A 20,338-nucleotide genomic window follows, 5' to 3' on the forward strand; every position below is an offset into this window, starting at 1 on the left:
TATTGAATTAATTAAACAGTATTGGGAAATCTGTGGTTTAGTTTTAATACAAGTTCTTTTTACGTAGGTTTCAGTACGCCAACTACAGAATTTACTGGAAGAACATGATGACATTCCATGGGAGGCCTTGACCTTCTTAATTGGTGAGGTTATCTATGGAGGTCGTGTAACAGATGAGTGGGATATGAGGTGCCTTGGGGCCCTCCTCAAGAGGTTCTTCTGTCCTGAGGCTTTGACCTCTGACTATACATACTCACCTGATGGGGTAAGGTTCTCTTGTAAAGCTTGGCTTTTAATTATATTCCTGTTTATTTGTGGTTTTATATCATAAGGCAAGAAAATTCTGTATTCTTTAAAAAATACAATAGCATGGTTTGGAAATGTCATGGAAATTTAAGTCATTGAATTCACTTTGAAAGTCATGGAAAATATGATGAGATGCTTAAAAGTCATGGAAATTTTAAGTTTTGTCCTTGAAAGATGCTTGAATTTCACCAATTTCCAGCCAGATTAATTTTTGAAAATATTCAATTTGTATAGTTTTTTTTTTTTTAAATGTACATTAATTATTCTTTGATTAATGACACTTGCTACAAACATTTTTCAAAAATGATGAAAAGAAAACTAAATTTATGTTTTTATAAGTAAAATGAGAAAAATTTAACAGATGGAAATATTATTCCCATGATTTCTCAGTGGGTTTTATAGGGAAGTGTAATATATTTAAACTTTTGAACATTATAGAAAATTTACAAGTTCCATATTTTTAGAACCTCAAGTGAGCTTTTGTGATCAAAATTGTTTTTGTCGTTGTTGTAAACTTTTCAAATTTTCATCTTCTTCTCCAGAATCACTGAGCCGATTTCAATCAAACTTGGCACAAATCATCCTTGGATTCAAGTTTGTTCAAAGGAATGTTCATGCCCCCTTCAAAGGGGAGATAATCAAAAAAAAGGCAAAAATAGAGTGGGGTCAATTTAAAAATATTCTTAAGTACCACTGGATCAGAAAAGTTGAAATTTACATGAAAGCTTTATGGTATAGAATAGATTAAGCTTATTCAAATCATGGCCTTGGGGTTGGGGCCACTATTAGGGATCAAAGATTTACTTGCAGATTTATAGGTAAAATATTTTAAAATCTTCTCAAGAACAGGACCATGATCTAAAAACCTTCATCTCAACAACAGTAATTCAAGTTTGTTCAACCCCAGGAGTCTGAAGTTTTATCAATTAAATCAAAATAAAAATCCTGAAAATAAATTTTCAATCCAGAAAAAAAATATCCACCATCTTCTAATAAAAAACAAAGTGGTTCAACTCAGGGGGCCACAGAAGTAGGGTGGGGCCACAATAGGAGATCAAAATTTATATCGAAATGTACAGGAAATTAATTTAAACAGATTCTTTTCAAGAAGTAGGGCCACACTAAATTATATGCAAATGTTGCCAAGTTGTGTAAATTCAAGGTTTCTTTATAATGCCCATGTGAATTTGCATATAGATTCCTTATGGTGAGGCCTTGCATTTCATGTGATCTTGACCTTGGAGTTTGACTCAAATTTCAAAATTTTAACCTTACTCATAACTATTGAATAGTGAGGATAGGGCTCTTATATTTCAAATATGCATTCCTTGTAACAAAACCTTTTTTTTACTCTAACCTTTTGACCTTGAAGTTCGACCTACTTTTAAGAAAGCCTAACCTATTTGATATTTCCTGAACTATTTAATGTAGATCTTTCATATTTTGTATATAGAGGTCTTATAGCAAGAACTTTTATTTCATACTATGACTTTGACCTTCTCCAGAACAGCAAGGTCATATTGGTGTTGAGGCATCCCCTGTTGCGTGAATTCAAGTTTGGTTATGTTATGACCCCATGGGCTAGGTTGGGACCAAAATATGGGGTCCAAATTTTCATGGGAATAAAGTTGAAATAAATTCTTTTGAAAATCACAACAGCTGAACAACAGCAGGGCCAAGATGACTCAGGTGAGGAATGTAGCCCATGGGTATCTTGTTTAGAACCTATTATAAACAAATTAACCCCAAAAATATACATCAACCTACATGTATACATCCATTTGTTTGTTTGCATCAAGAGTCTTAAACCTGTATACATTATGAAGTAAGTAGTATTCATCGAATAAATTGTTTGGAATGGGTGTAAAGGTCTTGATAATTCTTGGAGAAGTCATAGAATTTGAAGTTGATAAGTGTGTATGAACCAGAAATGGATTGCATGAATATTTGTCATCAATAATGAAATATGTATGAATTATTGAAGGAAAAATTGTTAGAAAAATTTACACTGCTCCTTGGATAATTTTTATAGAAAAACTTAATTTATGTTTGTTATTTGTCATCAAGTTTTTGATTGTCATGTGTGACCCATTTTACTTCATCATAGGTAGTGCATAAGGTAAGATGGTATTAAAGCACTGATGTACACTGCATATGAATGGTGTACAATAGACTGCATGTGTATAGGGAGTAAACATCTTGTTTGATATCATGAACAAGCAATGTGACCCAGATCTCTACTTGTTATTGCCTTCATGGAACAAGAGTACCAACCCCCCAACCCCCACACCTGAATGTGTAATCCAGGGGGCTGTTTACCCAAGATTGAGGTATAAATGGCTTGGTGTTACTTGATTGGCCAAAATCAAGAGCGAAGTCATTTAGAATTGAAAGAAATATTCTAAGAGTTTGAATCAATTATTGGAATAAGAAATTATCACACAAAATTCAGAAATGACTGAGGAAATTACAGTGGTATGGGTATGTTTTAAATGAAGGGTGTGATTCACTGCAGATCACTTTAGGTTTAAACAAGTACAAATGTGACCTATAAAAGTAACTGGATATATTTTTTGTGGTTTTTTACAGGGTTTGGAATGAACTTTCAAATGGTGTGAGCATTTGTCTAAAATTAATATACACTTTCACCTTGGTATACTGCCAGATTTGACCATTTAATCCTTCAGTTTGAAAAAAAAATGGTTGATGAATGATCACATATGACAAGATATGTAAAAGCATGAAATTGTTTTGCTTTAGTTCTTTTATGAAAAACTTTGTTAAATAGTGGGATGTTCTGCACTTGTGCATTTGTAAAACACATAAGTATATGTACAACCGTTTCATTTGTGTCATGGTAGGTTTTATGATGACTGAATACATTGAGCAGCTGACAAACACATGTAATAGCTGCAGCTTTTTTCTGGAACACAGAAATATGACATCACACACATTAATACACTCAAAGGTCACATGGTACACAAATTTACAGCAGCTGATAGTAGTTTTGTTTCTCTGTTTATGTTTGGTCAATTCTACTGGAGAATGTCAGAGACAATTTTTGAATGATAACATTCAAGATATTGTTGCATTTATACTTGACCTGTTTTCAAGAAACATGCTGAACTGTGATTCATTATGATTCACTGGACAGACCAATCATATATGTATAATCATGTCTTCTGTTCCTGGCTGTTGTCATTGTTATCGTGGGGATGTATACAAGGTAATTTGACCTTTTTTACCTGAAGACTGGTGGCGGATGGCAGTAGGCAAATTGAAATCCATAATTCTAAACATTTTGATGGTGGTATTTGGGCATGGCAATATACAGAAGTGACATTAGTTAATAGAGAAAGGGACAAAAGCTATGTATTGAGTATTGAGGCCTATGGGAAATGAATTGGTACTCTTTCCCTATTATGCAATAGCAAATAGAGAATTGTCTGAAGTCAGACTGAAAGAAGGGGTTTTAGATTATCGGGTATACATGTATTCTGCATGCATTCATGCACTGCATGAATTGTTATAAATACTGCATGATGTTCAAACATAGATTAGCATTCTGTACTGAAGCCAAAATTCTATTTCATTTTAGTAGGTAAAGTCATCTCTTTCAGCCTATTTTTACTATTGCCAACAAATTTTAATCATTTACTTGTATATGCTATATATCAGGTCATTTGGCATGCTTGAAATATTGGCTTTTTTAGTGGGTGAAGAAAGTTTGCCAAAAATTTAAGCACCAAAATTTGTATTCATATAAATGACACACTTGTTCAATAAAATTCTGTCAAAAAATAAAGCACTACGATTTCAAACTATTATTTTTCTTTTGAGAAAAATCTACTAAATATTTCTGATGCTAAAAGTGGCTCCAGGATTGTGAGAAACTAGGGAGTGCCACTACAAAGCTCTAGTTGAATGTAGGGCAAAGCCCTGATAGCTGATAGAAGCCCATTGACTAAGCCCACTTATTGGGAAGGTCTTAGGGTTGCTATGAGGCCCCCCCATTGGGTCTAGAGCAAAGCTGATGGCTGATTGCAACCGAAGGACATTGATTGCAGGGTATTGGCAAAACAGTTAGGCCCTCATTAGTCAGGTGAAATTGCTAATCCCTATTGGCTGATGGGAACATAAGAAAAAGCCAATTGATGATCCTGGGGTTTTTTCATGGTTTTATTTGCAAATTCTAGAATAGAAATGAGATATAATTGATGTTTTTCAATGAGGAGGGGAGAGACCAGGTGCTCCCCATCTAAATCCAACCTGGCATGACAAGTTTATGAAATTTTATTGTTACAACAAATGCTCTTTGCACAAATCTATCTCTGTCTGTATCCCTATATATTGTACATGATTATTCCATATTTAGAAACATCATAGTTCTGTAGTGAAGCGGGCTTAAAATCTTAGATAAGTACTGTTCATAGTGTATTCAATAATAAACTAGCAGTCATGTACAAATTTTAGATGAGGCTTCGACATGTATATCTCAATGTTACAGCTAGCCATAAGCATAAAAATAACTGCACTCAGTATCGATTGGTCATTAAATCATATGTTGTGATTAGGTATGCTGATTTAATATTTTGATTTATTAAATATATTGTCATACTTTCATTCATTACATCAGTTTACAGATAATGTATAAGTAGAATTTTTAGCGAGGATTTGATTTTGGCATTATTAGCGAGAGTGTTGAGATCGCCAAAATTGAATATCACTGATAATTTATTCCGTATCATAGGCATTAGTTATCTTTCTTGAATTATAAAGTTGCTAAAATTAGTTCTTGCTAAATATATATACCAATTTTTATGGGAAAGTCACTAAATTTGTGTCTCGCTAAAAATTCCACTTAACAGTACTGCGGAATCATCATTGTTCGTGGAGGATTGATGTTTGCGGATTTCGTGGGTCACTCTTACCCAGGAATTTACGTGTCCTCTAAAAAAAAAATTAAACCAAGTAGAGTTATCTCTCCTAGTGAAATCATATCACTTACCCATGAAATTAAGTCCCCATGAACCAGCAAAATTTTGCTCTCCCACAAGCATTGGCCCCCACAAATTAAAATGATCCCACAGTATCTGTTTTGATGGATGGTTTTCTGTAACTCTTTTTCCAGTTGTTCACTTAATGATTTATACTGATCAGGTAGATAATCAGATACAAAAAAAGTAGTACTGATACCTTGTAAACTGTTTACTTTTAGCTTTATAGACCAATCAAATCCGACATTGCATTCCCTGAAGTAGTAACATATCTGGAGAGCTTGCCAAACTACGATTCTCCGGAGCTGTTTGGAATGACAAACAATGCTGAGAAGGCTTGTCGGGAGATGCAAGCCCAGGATTTAATCGAGACCATCATTAATGTACAGCCCAGATTGTCATTGGATATCTTGGGGTAGGTGATAACCCTTCAGCTTATAATGTTTACCATGTATCAAGTAATTTTGACATAAGGTATATTTGGCAGATTTTTCTGTAAAAGAAATCTTGAATCTTGGTACTTTATTATACCCCCCCCCCCCCCCACCCCCCCCCCCCCCCCCACCACACACACACACACACACACACAGGTGGATCACCATGAGACGATGTGTCGAGTACCTTCATGACCTCTATATGACCTTGACCGCAAGGTCAAAATTAAAGGTTTTTTTTACAATGGATTCGTGTCCGGGCCATAACTTCTTTGTTCTTTGACATAGGCATACCCATATTTGACACATGAGTGTATCACCATGAGATGATGTGTCAGGTACCTTCATGTCCTCTATATGACCTTGAACTTTGACCTCAAGGTCAAAATTGATTATAGGGTTTTGACATAGTCATACCATAAGACATGGGTGTATCACCATGAGACTGTGTCATGTACATTCATGACCTCTTTATGACCTTGACCTTTGATCTCAAGGTCAAAATTATAGGTTTATACCATGGATTTGTGTTCGGACTATATCTTCCATTTTCTTCTACAAAGACATACCATATTTTTACACTCAGGAAAGAGGTAATTTATACCTATTAACAACACCCTTTGCGAGATTGGGGTAAGCAGGGGATATTTTTAGTGAGCATTGCTCACAGTACCTCTTGTTTTTATATGTATGAGTGGAAATATTTGTACTTTAAATACATGTATATAGCAAATTTTCCTCATCTGCCAAAAAATCCAGTTGCCAAAATTATGTGATATACAGTGCCAGCTTTTATGCATGATTACTCTTTACATCTGAATGGCAGATGCAAAACCATCTCAGATTCAAGATCATGCCCACTTGTATAGTCCAAGTGCAAACTACACCATGACCACTGAATCAATGTGAGGGTGGTTGTGGAATTTTATGACACAATACTTTCAACTCACCCTTTCAATTTTGAGCATGTTACTCAATCTAGGTTTTGATGACTTGTATGGTTAATTATGAAAATTGATGTGAAAGTATTGCAAAATCAAAATTTTATGTTATTTTTCAGTTTCACACTAGATGGTTAAAATTTAAAATTTGTTTTTATTTTTGCAGAACTGAAAAAAGCAATGATGATGTGGTTCTAGACGTGGCCAATGACATCCTGAAGCTGCTGCCAGTCAGTATAGAGGACTTCACGGACGTTAGGGACTCCCACACCGGACCGATTCAGAACATCCCACGACCTTCACTGAAAGACATCCTGTTTAAGGAGGCCCCAGAACTGAAGGACAAGGAGAAGGAAAAAAGTAGGTCCATGTTTTTATACCCCCTGCAAAAGAAGTTTAGGGGAGAGGGGTATATTGGAATAACCTTGTCTGTCCATCCGAAGTCATAATTTGTCCAGAGTACATGTATATTATGTGTATATCTTACACTGTATATGAATAATGAAGTTGTGCACCTGCTATTTTGATTGAGATATTTCAATACTCAAGGAAGTTATGGATATTTTTCTTCCATTTTGAGCAGTTTTCTGAGTGTATTAACATTTAAGGAAGTCATTGATATTTTTTCCATTTTGAGGGGATGTTGTCATTGTCCAGAGTATATGAACAGATTTGAGATTTGATTCAAACATTGTGTATTCATTATGTACATGTATGTAATGAAGTTGCATGTGCACCTGTCATTTTTATTGAGATTCTCTAACATTAGAGAAAGTTATGGATATTTTCATTTTACAGGTGTTTTTTCAACTTTATGGACTTTTAGATTTTGTAATGATCTGTTCTCTCACAGAGAATACTGCATAAGTTTAGGAGAGGGTGTAATGGAATCATCAATCCATTTGTCCTGTCTGTCTGCCTATCTGTCTGTGGATAAGATTTTGTACAGATATTTTTTAAGAGACTAGTCCATGGATTTTCCTGAAAATTAGTACACTCTTTATCATACCATGATTAGTGATAACTATTGAGGTCAAAGGAATTTAGTAAAAATCCTGTTACTTTTATTCAGGTGAAACATGAATAACATTGAAAGATGTGTCTTTCTGGTATTCAGGTGTACAGTATTTCAAATAGTGATGAGCTCCACAGGGTCCTTTTAGGACAGTTTGTACAGAATTTTTTTATTATCTAGTGAGTGAAATCAGTTGTCAATAGAATACAGTTAAGTAATGGAATATATGGGATTGTCATTTGACCTTTAACTCTTGAAATACATGTGCATTGAAAAGAACAAGTGTGCTGATTATAAAATTCTGCCCTCAAAATGCTAGAAATGTTAAGGAAGTAGATTCAAGTGACTGCATTATGAAATAAATATGTGCACAATTGATAAGATAAATAAGTACACCACGTGTTGTAGTCAAGAATATTCTAATGAAGACGACTCACTCGGAAATAATATCCCAGTATTCTCTATTTATGTGCACAATATGCTAGTTTTTGTCAATAAGATAACTTTGAAAGTTATACTAGGTCTGCAACAATATCGCCATTGTTATTCTCACATATATCATTGCTTTTGCTATGTGACATATTCTTTCAAAGATGTGATGGGGAATGAATGCAGGCCATATTAAATATTCAAAATTCTGTTGAAAAACCCTCTATCTTCTGTTTGTTTTGCAAAAAATATGAAAACCAACTGTTTTTGTGATGTCATATTTCATACTCAGTACAAATGAATATGTAATGCTATATTTACCTTTGCTAAACAACATTCTGTTACAGTTGTACAAGAAGCTATAGACAATGTGGTGGGAAACTCAGCCTTGATGACTGTTCTCCGACAGGAAGTAGACAGATTTAACAATCTGTTGTTGATCATTAATGAATCTCTAAAAGCTTTGATCCTAGCTGTGAAGGGGGAGGTGATTATGTCGGAATCACTGGAGGAGGCCTACGCAGCACTGCTCAGTCAGAAAGTTCCACAAAACTGGAAGGTAAAGGGACTCTTCTGTGTTTTTAGATGAAAATGTTTGCCATATTTGTTAATCTTTTGACTCAGGTGACCTATTGCTATTGGTCTGCATCTGTCGTCGTCCATCATGCAATGTGTGTTGTGCATTAACAATTGAACTTCTTGATAACCACCGTTCCAATTCTTTTTAAATTTGGTATGAAGTATCTTTGGGACAAGGGGGATATAAATTGTAAATTTCAGGAATCCTGCACCCATAGGACATTAGGGGCAGGGCAAAAATTTACTAATTTTCAAAAAAAAAATTCTACAACTGCATATCTGTGAGAAAAACTACATGTAATGGCAAAGTCAGGTAGAGCAGGAAGGCCTCTTCCAAATTTCATTATCCTCAGAGTAGAGGCTCTGACTCCAGAGTGGGTCAAACTTGATATATAGTGTTTATATGTAAAACATTTAAATAACATCTTCTTTAATTGTATTGGTGCTAAATTAATAGATATTTAGAAGGAACAGACATCCCTTTACCAAAATTGTAAATTTCACGATCCCAAGGTAAGGCTTTTTCATTCCAGGGTGGGGCCAAAATTATCGTAGTGATTATTGTCTTCATCATTTGAAAAACTTCTTTAATTTTTGTTGATACTCTATTAAAACTAAATGCAAATTTAGGAAAAGCAGAAAGGGGGGTACCAAAATTGTGAATTTTGTAACCCCAGGGTTCTGACTCTTGGATATACACATTTATTATATTATGTAAAGTCTTGCATCAGTATGGGCACTTCCAGGAGCATTTGTTTTTTTTTTTTTAAAAAACACATCTTCTTATGTACTGCTGCAGAGTATTAGAATTTAGCATAGATATGCAGAACAGGAAAATAAGTATCAATTTTATAGCCCTTGGGGTTAGTGATACTTTTAACTAAAAACTCAGATTACTGATAATTCATGTAATCAATGAGACACTACAGAAAAGTTAGAATTCTTTGACTATCCTTGATCTCTTTTCAGAATGCATCATATGAGTCTTGTAAGCAGCTGGGATCCTGGACACATGACCTGTTGATGAGAGTGGAATTCTTCGCTACTTGGGCTAGTCTAATTTGTGGAAATGTGGAGAAAATCATCAAAGCCAGCTTTGCAAACACAAAACAACAATCTTCCGCTCCACCACCCGACTTAGAACCAGAGGATCTCTCCCGCAACCAACCTAGAGCCTTTTGGTTATCTGGATTCTTCTTCCCACAAGGTAATTATATCCGGTTCAAAAAGCATAATATCAGGCAAACTACTCGTAAGATATATCTCTGACAATGCCCAAGTTTCATCTTGATGATGTAGATAATCTTTGATGATGCCTGAGTTTCATGTTGATAATGTAGACAATCTTTGACAATGCCTGAGTTTCATCTTGATGATGTAGACAATCTTTGATGATGCCTGAGTTTCATGTTGATAATGTAGACAATCTTTGACAGTGCCTGAGTTTCATGTTGATAATGTAGACAATCTTTGACAGTGCCTGAGTTTCATGTTGATGATGTTATACAATATAATGTCAAATCACTGTCTTCTCCCAGGTTTCTTGACTGGAGTACAACAGAATCATGCCAGGAAGCTCGGCATCTCAGTGGATTCTCTTGTGTTCAACTTCCATGTAAAAACCAAGCCCACAGACACCGAGGAGTCTCTGAGTGACCTTAAACACAAACCATCTGTGAAAACAAGTGCATTCAAGGTTAAGGGTGTTCTTGATCTGTTGTTATTTATATTGCTACATAGTCAATTATTATCATGGTCATGTCTTTCTCACAGCAAAAATGTTCACACTCATCTTGAACACTTCCAAGATATTTTTTAAGATACTTTCTCATATTTAAATATGGATAACAAGTTTCCAGACCCACCATTTTGAAATTCAGTGTCTATTTTTATTCTCTTCATGCAATATGTTACATTTTGTTGTCTATGTATAGGGTAATCATGCTCCAGAGAACGGGGTTCTGGTGTTTGGCCTTTTCCTGGATGGTGCCAGCTGGGACCCCAACCACGAATGTCTACATGACTCAAGGGCAGGGGACAGATTCTCAATGCTGCCAGAGATTCATTTTGAACCAGTTCAGGTAACATATAAAAAATCAAATATTCCTTGAAATTTTTTAACAGAAAACTGGTTTATTAATGAAATACATCAAAATTTGCATCCTCTCCAGAACTTAAAAAAATTCTTGCCGTTTCTCCAGAGATCTTTTGTTATAATGCAAAGATTTCCTTGCATAAAGTTGGCCTTGGAATTGCTGCCATTGCATTTTTTAAACGAGGAAGAAACAGAATAAATCAGGATTGAATTCATAACAATATTATTCTGAGGTGAGATCTGCCATGCGTGCAGCTAGCCAGATACCTGGAAGGGGGCCCACTAGTGTGGAAAATACCTGTAATTCTGCTCAGAAATAAAAAGGAACCGACAACAACATTATTCATTACTAGTATAACATATTTTTATACTTTTTCTTAAATATTATGTAGAGAGTACCAAGGCTTTTACTGAGCTGTAAAGGCCAGGACTGCACTTCAAATCCCAATGAACTACTTGAACTCAATTGACATTACATCTGCTCACATAACTTGATGATTCTGACGTCACATTTGTTTATAAATAATAATGAAAGTAAACACTTTGTCTGCTACCAAAAATGTAAACAAATTTACGCTTCTAAAATAAGAAGTGCATAGGATTAAAAAAATAAACGATAAAAAGGTTATTGCTGAATATTGGGTAATAATGCCTGCCCCTGCAAGCCTAGTCCACTTTACAGCATGACAACCTCAAGCAGACACATTTCCCAATATGCAGTCAATTAAGACATAAATTTCATTTTTGAAAGTACATTAGAGTATGAAGTGTGACACCTTGTGCCAGCATACTTCATGAAGCACATTAGCACCCTCTGAAAAGTATGCCAGTGTGAAACATCACATTTCATACCCTCGTATATTTTCAAAACTGAAAATTATTTCTTTTATTTTACATTTAACTTTCATTTCTATTAGAATTCTTAGTTGTCAAAATAGATGTACTGCAATTATCAAGATTCATATGCGCGTTGTTTACGACTGCAACTGCCATTTCAGCTATCATTACAATTTGTAAAGATATCAGGAGAAAACATCTTGACGTATAAAGTTTTCCCTTTCAGATTTCCACCTCAGACACCCCAGAAAAGTTTGAATCCAGTGGTGCCACCACCGACACTCCTAGTGTCCCTACAAAACAGACTTACAAATGTCCTTTGTACAGGACATCGTCAAGGGCCGGTACATTATCGTCAACAGGGCACTCCACCAACTTTGTCACTGCAGTTGATGTGCCGTCCAAACATCCGTCCGATTTCTGGGTTATGAGAGGAATTGCCATGTTGTGTCAGTTAGATGACTGATGTGCATTGTTGATTTTTTTTTTAGAATTTTATTTCCTTCTATTGATATTGTTTTAATGCACATTACATTAAATGCATTAATTTATGTATGTTGTGTTTGAAATATGAGTTTATGTCATGAATGTACATTTGTAGGATATATACGTCTATGTTGCCGACTGTGATCGTATTTTAAACTGCTGACTCTACTCTTGTATCTCTGCTGCAAAAACAGTTTGGAGTAGCGTTTTGTGAACTTCCGTCCTCTATTCAGAATGTGATATATGTACTATTTGATAGATTATTGTGCCTTGAATCTGACCTGCTGACCCTACTGTTTTGATTAAGTGTACAATATATTATATAGGTACAGCCTATAATACCTATACAGGGTTCATTGTTTTATGTATTACTTTCACTGAAGGTTTTTATAGTTTTTACAGTGGTATTTATAAAGTGCATTTACAGTGTACTTGCCATGCAGTTCTGAAAACATTACTTTGACCTCTGTGATACAGTTATTCAGTCATTTGTAAAAATAATTTTTTTGTTCGAAATTGTACAAAAACAAATAAATAAAAAGAATGATTCATATTTCTCTTGTTTCATATTATTTTCAGAGAATGTTTCAGCAATGCACTACTTAAATTGTAAGATTTTCAACTTGTAAGTGCTTTAGTTTTACAAATCCTGGATGTAAAGAACCCTCTAAATGATCCACTACTTTTCAATTTCAGCATTTTCTTTGCGTAGGGTCCAAAACAGTGATTTTAAGGATCAGTCTCGGCAATTAAAAGGTCTCAAAAATGAATCCAAACCAGAGTACTGGATGCTGTATATTATATTCCGGTCAATGCACTCTTTGTACGTTGTCGTAATCCCAGTCTGGATCGAGTCAACCTGTAATTGACTGCAGCACCTCCTCCAGGGTAGTCAATGATTTCATTTGCACCTTCATTCTTAAATCCGGTGATAAAAAAGTCACACAAAGTATTTTTTAGCAGATGAAATTAAATGAATGCAAGAAAACAAGACCAGTATTAAACTGTACACCTTATACTACCGGTATGTGGAAATTTTTGGTCCTGTCCACATCTGTGCTGTGTGATGACGGATCATTCCTCAGACAATGCGGGTTTCAATGGTTTGATATGTTGTCCATCGCTACTTTTGCCATGCAAAGGTATAAGGAACTTATACATCCCATCAAAACGGCTAATTATGTTTACTATGACAACTTCCCTATCTCCTGGTAAATATTGAAGTATTGCTTATCATGACAACAACACAGTAAAGTGAGACTTCATAAATAAATTGCTTACTCAAGCCCACAACACAAATATGTATCATCACAGAACACAAATATATATTGCAATATTTACGAAATATATTCCTTCCCCTTTAAATACCCTTACCAAACTGGTTGGGTCCATGGATATCTTGAGTTAAAAGTCCCACAGCGGTGCAATAAAATTGTAGTTTTTGCTAAATAAGATAAATTAAAAAATTGATTATCGGATTTTTATACTTGCAGTACTCTCTTTTTTTCTGCCATTACAACTTTCTTAGTTGTACTATATTTAAAGCACATACTGGTGCCTTAAAGTTTAGCCTTGTAGCAGCACATACATGGTGTGTACACTCAACAACTGGGTTTTTTTTGGGTTTTTTTTGGTACAAAATAACACAATCTAAGAAAATAACAAATCTTTATTTTATTATCAATAAGAATAATAAAACAATGTAAAGCATATATAAACAAAGAAAGACTTGAGATATCACACCAGGATCATGAGGCTGAAGATATCACATGTATAAATAAAAGAGGTCTATGTCAGTCCTTAACAGAAATGGTAGCACTGGATTCTGTGTTATTTCTTGTCAAAGCGCCACCTGGTGGCACACTCATCACGTGGGATCTCCGCCTCTTTTTGAGCTGATCTAAGGTCTTGTGACTGGTTCCTCCTCGAGTAGTGCCTGTTTCTGATCGATCTAAAGGACTGCCTAGAATACTTGCAGCATCATCTGAGGACATGTCCTGCAATTAGACGTAAATCTCACCAAGGGAAACACATGTAACTTACAAGTCAAGGTCACAGAACTAATTCAATTCTTAACTACAATTAATAAAAATTTATAAGACTTGTTAGAATTATGTTAATTCATAATATGATCATGTATACATGTATTTGAAATCAATTAGTTGCATTAATTAATGCAATAGTTCCTAGATTCATCTAAATGGAATAAGAAGAAACCGATAGTTTGAATGAAGTGCTACAATGTACAATTCTGGCAAGACTTAGACCCACATTAATGAGATTCACAACAAGATTATATGCCACAGCAACAGCAGTTCCAAACATAAAAGTTTCCCAAATATGAAACATGAATCACAGAATACCTAAAAAAAAAAAAAAATCAAAACAGTGTCCTTGACCTTTGGTACATTGCAATCTACATGTATGTGTTCATTGATACATCTCCTAAACAAAATTAATCTACACCTGCGAAACAGCTAGACAAACACCTGTGACATCCATACCAAAACAAAACGTGGTGCAATGCATTCCACAGTTGGGTGTAGTAACTTCACCTTTGACCCTTAACCTTTTACCTTGTCGAGACTGCCCTCGAGACAGTCCCAGTCTAATACTGTAACGACTCAGAGAAGAGTGAGCTACTCGTCTAGCAAGTAATTTCTCCTGTTTTTCTCTATATTTCTGTAGATTTTCAATGATAACAAGATAACAGTCATGTATGATATGATATGAAACAAGTATTTGGAGAAAAAAATAGTCACACAGTACAGTATCAAAAAGAAAGTTGGGAAAACAGTCTTAAAATCATGCATTGTAATACTGAAAATAAAGACTTTTAGTGAAATAATGAATACATGTAGGTGCTCTATGCTGGTTAGTCTAAAAATGCTGAAAAGATCAATGATACATGTTTGATATAAAATTACATGTGCTAATATGTGCCCAACGCCAAAGTTCTTTCCACAAAACAGTTCTGTCTGCAATCAAGTTTTATACGTGACCTTTTTCTATTCTACACTGGTCCAAACATGTTCCAGAGAGTGGGTCCAAAACATATTTGTTGCATAAAAGACCCAAAACAATTTGGGTATATTTACTGGTACATGGAAATATATTTATGTAGTACATGAACTGCTGTTTTTTCCATAATGCCCTCCATTCTAACAAAATCATGGATCACAATACGCCAGTTTCGAGATACGAACTCTTCTGTATAGGAGGTGCATTTAGTGGAACTTTGAATGCCTAAGTGGGACAGAGTGGATATACAGCCAACGAGGAAGACAATGAAATGTATTAAAAGCGGCTTCTCTTTAAATATGTAAATGTGGGAAATACTAAATACTATCGAAAGAAATGTTTTACTAAAGTGGAAACATAGAAACAATGTCATATTTGCAAGAAATATCTTGGATATGGTACTTATGACGAACGAAATAACGTGATAGGATAAGAATTCTATGTATTTAATTACTTCCTAAATACTTATCACTTACTTAGTTTGTGTATCAGTCGAATTCGGGTTATCAAACAGTGTATGAGAAACTTACTAAGTACATTCACTTACGCTATGATCAATATCTGTCCCACTCCCGCGTGTAAACAAATTCTTTAGCGCCTTACTATGTACGAAAGTTCTCCAAAGGGAAATAACTCGGACGTATCTCGAAACCGGCGTATTTTGTTGAAATATTTGTGTTTTTCCAACTCTCCATGAGCTCATTGAAAAACAAGAGGCTCTCAAAAGTCAGAATTATTTACCTGGCTAAACTACTTTATTTCAAAAGAAGACTTCACAGTTTGCATGCAACAGACCACAAATCAAAACATGGTGGCTATAGTTTACTATAGAACACACCAAAAGGTAACACCACTGCTGTACTAAAGGAACATGTATAGTTCAAATTGACCACCACAAAAATGTGCAGCTCACACTGACCACTAGAATAACATGTGTAGTTCAAACTGACCACCACCAAATGTGCAGCTCATACTGATCACTAGGGAAACATTTGTACTAAACTTAAGGTATGGATTCTGTTAGCTGCAATAATAGAGCTCTCCTAAACTTTCAATATTCTGATGTTTCTAGAAAAGAAAAATCAGGGAGGGCTACATTGCAAGTAGATTGCCGTGCTGCCATTCTGGAGGACAATTAAGTCTTATCTTGCATCCATCCAAAAAGTCAATACACTTAAAAGTATTCTTGGGGTGCAACTGTTCTGGAGAAAAAGTTGTCGCAGCAAATTAATCTTGTCTACTTTTAAAAGGAAGCAATAGTTCTACCAGATGACTAGGTGAACATTTGTACCAATTATGGTGACTGAAGATGCAACCATTCTGGAGTTTATCTTGGTAAGCCATGGTATCGATATTCGAAGTCATGTTATACATGTATAGCAAAAAGTAACCATATTTTTTGGGGTCCATTGTCAATAACAACATTTGTACCACATATCAGACGACTTCAACTGCAACCATTTTGAATGAAAAGGATTAAAATGTAATTGTTTTCGCCTATGAGAGAATAGACACCAATGTAGTGACAATAGCTTGCACTGTACGTTCTTCAGCCCAGTGAGCTTGAAATGAATTAGTAAACTGAATTGAACGACACGAATTCTAAAGAAACATCTGCACAAAGAAAGCAAACGTTGACGAGGAAAGCTCACTGGTGTCCTGAAGTCATGTGAGCTATTAAACTCAAAGTGCAAATTTTTCGCCTAAACCAACAATCTGCAACCCGTTCATGAAAATTGGACCTGTACCCAGTGAGTTGGTCTTACCTCTTCATCCTACTCAAACAAGACAGAAATAAAAGTTAAATGACAAGCTATTAAATGTTAATTGAATAATGAATGGTCAGTCATGATTCACCAAGCAATTAAACAGAAAGTAATCAGCATCTACTGCTAAGTTTAAATGCTTGACTAAACATTGACCCAACACCACTAACAGACACACATACCAAATCCCTCACTCCTTCTCTCTGTAAAAGGATTACATTTACAGTTATTTATTAGATGTTTAAATCTATAATGGTGAAAAGTGGACATCTTATTTCTCTTATCTCTTAATTTTTCATAGTTAAGGGGAGAACCTAACCCACTCAAAACTGACAATTGAATTTTCACTTATTTCTATTTATACAAGATGAGGAACTTTTCAACACACAGAAATAATCAGGTTTCATAAAGCATAATGTCCACTTTACACAACTAGTCTACAAAACATGCCATCATTCAATTCAGTCCTCTTTTGGAAAGCTGTTGGTTTTTGGCCACATCAAGCTACAATCCAATCTACACCCGACTCCCCTGGTAAATGAAGCATACTGTATCAAACAATTCCTACACTACATCATAATGACCTGCATCACTACAAAACTTTCAACATTCCAAGTTAGTGTTAATTTGCCCTTCGACCTTTTAATTACTTGAAAGCTCAAAGACTCTCATTATTGTTTCTCTTATAAGCATTAGTGCACTTTTGGTACAAGTAACACATTTTCAAAGCTCTAACATAAATGTATGTACACTTGTACTTTTTCTACATTAACTTACACCTTTTTATATCGATCAAACCACATACTTGTGTAAAACTACTGGCATAAAGTTCAACTCTACATTGGGTAGCACCAATTTTATCTAAGCCTTCAGGGCAAAGTTTCCTTTCTTCAATGAAAATAGATATGAATTGGATTCCTATACAATTGTCATGTAAATATTATTTCTCTTTGATCTACAATACACAGACATATTGCTTATTACAATCCACCAGTTTATATCTGAAGCAATATATGTCATATATGTATATAAAGAGGAAGTGCAGTAAGTGAGCGCATATATTCATTTCAGAAAAAAATATCACACAGTACATATCTGCAAGCAAAACCTGAATAGCCTACATACACAAGTAGAGTACTCGGTCAAAGAGCTAAACATAATAGCGCTAGTTGTATGCCAGATAGCCTCAATGCTATACAGGGAAGGTATTTCAGAGAAATGAACACTTCTGTAGCCTACAAAATTCATTTCACGGCAGCTTTAAGCATGTGACAATGAGGTCACATGACAAATACCCACACATAGATGCCCCGTCATCATCGTCAATGTCATCAATATCTTTATCGTAATTTTGTTCAATTTCCTGACTCATTTGTGTGCTTTGTCTCTCCTCCTCGTCATCTATTTCTGAACTTGGAGTTTTAAGCTACAAAATGACTTCATCTGTATTGATATGCACCCTTTCTTCATTGTGAGGGTGATTACATGTAACAATATCTGATCCAATCTACTTAGTAAAATACAGGTACATTCCATACATCATTATCTTGTTAACTGTTAAAAATCACTGTTATGAGTCATTCAGTGTATTCTGTGAATTATACACAATGCATACGAATTATTAAATCCGATGTGCAAAATGGAAGCAAATTGGTGAATAGGTGTAAAATAACTAGGTTGTAAAAATCCAAGTAAATAAGTTCCATATACATGTACCCTACGTTAGAATGACTACAGGACTACTCACCCTCCATCGGACCCCATCAGACAAGGAGAAGGTGTACGCAGCGATGGATCCATCTGGAATGGCAGGAAAGGCAAACTCTTCCTTTGGAATCTCATAGTTTTCTATGTTCTCCAATCTTTTTTTGAGCATCTTCTGATATTTTGTTACTTGAAAATAAACAAAGCATAACACAATTGAAGCTTCATAGCTGTATTACCATAAAGTCACTTTTGGGGGGGGGGGGGGGGGTTAATGGTTTGAGAGAAATAAGCATGTTCGTGTTGACTTGATTTAATGGTGGACTAGTTGTTGCTCTTTATCCTCCGTTTCTTTTGTTTGTGGAAGATCTATATTCATAGATATGTCCATATTCAGATAAACCAACCAAGATATCTAAAGACTTTACATGGTGCAAACCCGAATCAGTCTCTCTTGTGACAATACAATATCTACTCCTGTTAAGAAATTATAAACAGAATCGGATGCTCTTCATACCTGGTCTCTTTGCAGGATCCTCTGGTGGCTGGAAGCCTCGTTTGAACCCTGCCCAGTAGGGAAGGAGTTCTTTGAATACTGCAAACTGTGCTTCATCAAACAAGCTGGGCACTATATCTTTTCCTCCTAAGTATTTCTGAGCTCCCTTTATTGATTTTTCTTGAAGTTGCGGTGATATGTCAATCTGTTCTCAAGAAATCAGGCAGTTAATTAATACATATTAACATTTCTAATGTTTTTGCCGTTGATATTTTTGGATATTGTAATGATAGGCATTCCCTCATGAATGTGCTGCAGTTGTAAACAATGTGGATATAAATACAGAACTACTTGATAAATATAGTACATCTATTCTAATGGTTGGGGATTCTGACAGAAATGAAAGTAGAATGTAAAGAAAAATAAAATTCCTTTTATGACAGTATGATCTGCAATGCTTCATGCCAGCATGAAGCATCACAGTTCATACCCTCATGTATTTTCAAAAATGAAATTATTTCTTAAATTATATATTAAAATGATTCACATTCCACTCTCCAATAAACACACTTACAAGTGGACTTTCCAGTCATCCAAAAAAAACACTTACAAGTGGACTTTCCACTCTCCAAAAAACACACTTACAAGTGGACTTTCCACTCTCCAATAAACACACTTACAAGTGGACTTTCCAGTCATCCAAAACATGACTTTCTTCTACATGTACTTCCATTAAATCTGGTCAACAGTTTACATTTAATTGATTCTGATCTAAAACAATAATAAGTAGTCTGAAAATCTCACTATCTGAATACTTTTTCATTACTTTGCATTTACCTGAAGTGTTGGACTAGTCACAGAATCCAAGAAACATTCCATAATGGATTGCACTTTCTTCCTCAAAAGCTCCTCGTCTGAGTGGGCATGATTTGCATCCTGATCAGACAGACAATGATATATGTACTATTACTCATCATATATGTATACTTTTCTGCATTCATAGTCAGAACCCTCTTTTTTTCTCAGTAATAGTAAATACTCTCAGTCAACATTTATCCTAAACTACACAAGTTTGCTTATTTTTAATACTGCATGATTCTTAGACAGCTACAGTCCACCGAAGAACCATACAATATTTATTCTACATAACTATAGTACTATGGGTGTACAAAATGAAAATTTAAATGATTTTTAGAGATATCTCCCCCATAAGTAACATATCTTGCATGCTT

General features: G+C 35.0%; 2 protein-coding genes across 18 annotated transcripts in view; one reads left to right on the forward strand and one right to left on the reverse strand.

Annotated features, from left to right (window-relative positions):
* LOC125649852 (dynein axonemal heavy chain 6-like) overlaps positions 1–12,672 on the forward strand; it is a 72,670-nt gene extending 59,998 nt beyond the window's left edge. Inside the window, exons 76-83 of the mRNA XM_056164788.1 lie at positions 68–265; positions 5,525–5,718; positions 6,845–7,038; positions 8,470–8,681; positions 9,671–9,908; positions 10,240–10,397; positions 10,636–10,782; positions 11,860–12,672. Coding sequence (XP_056020763.1) covers positions 68–265; positions 5,525–5,718; positions 6,845–7,038; positions 8,470–8,681; positions 9,671–9,908; positions 10,240–10,397; positions 10,636–10,782; positions 11,860–12,099 — 1,581 coding nt within the window. The 3' untranslated portion in view covers positions 12,100–12,672. The remainder of the gene's footprint in view (positions 1–67; positions 266–5,524; positions 5,719–6,844; positions 7,039–8,469; positions 8,682–9,670; positions 9,909–10,239; positions 10,398–10,635; positions 10,783–11,859) is intronic.
* A 1,098-nt stretch (positions 12,673–13,770) lies between these two features.
* The window catches only part of LOC125650178 (uncharacterized), a 46,135-nt gene continuing 39,567 nt past the window's right edge, over positions 13,771–20,338 (reverse strand). For 12 of the 17 annotated variants that reach the window (XM_056164796.1, XM_056164806.1, XM_056164801.1 and 9 more), the window contains 5 exons: positions 19,944–20,042; positions 19,128–19,311; positions 18,654–18,799; positions 17,089–17,109; positions 13,771–14,116 (listed from right to left, as the gene is read on the reverse strand). In XM_056164796.1, the coding sequence (XP_056020771.1) occupies positions 13,913–14,116; positions 17,089–17,109; positions 18,654–18,799; positions 19,128–19,311; positions 19,944–20,042 (654 nt within the window). In that variant the 3' untranslated portion in view covers positions 13,771–13,912. Of the gene's footprint in view, positions 14,117–17,088; positions 17,110–18,205; positions 18,333–18,653; positions 18,800–19,127; positions 19,312–19,943; positions 20,043–20,338 lie in introns of all 17 variants that reach the window. The other 5 variants (XM_056164794.1, XM_056164804.1, XM_056164795.1 and 2 more) reach the window with 2 other exon arrangements.

This window comes from Ostrea edulis, chromosome 5 (genome assembly GCF_947568905.1).
Source record: "Ostrea edulis chromosome 5, xbOstEdul1.1, whole genome shotgun sequence".
Classification (NCBI taxonomy): domain Eukaryota; kingdom Metazoa; phylum Mollusca; class Bivalvia; order Ostreida; family Ostreidae; genus Ostrea; species Ostrea edulis.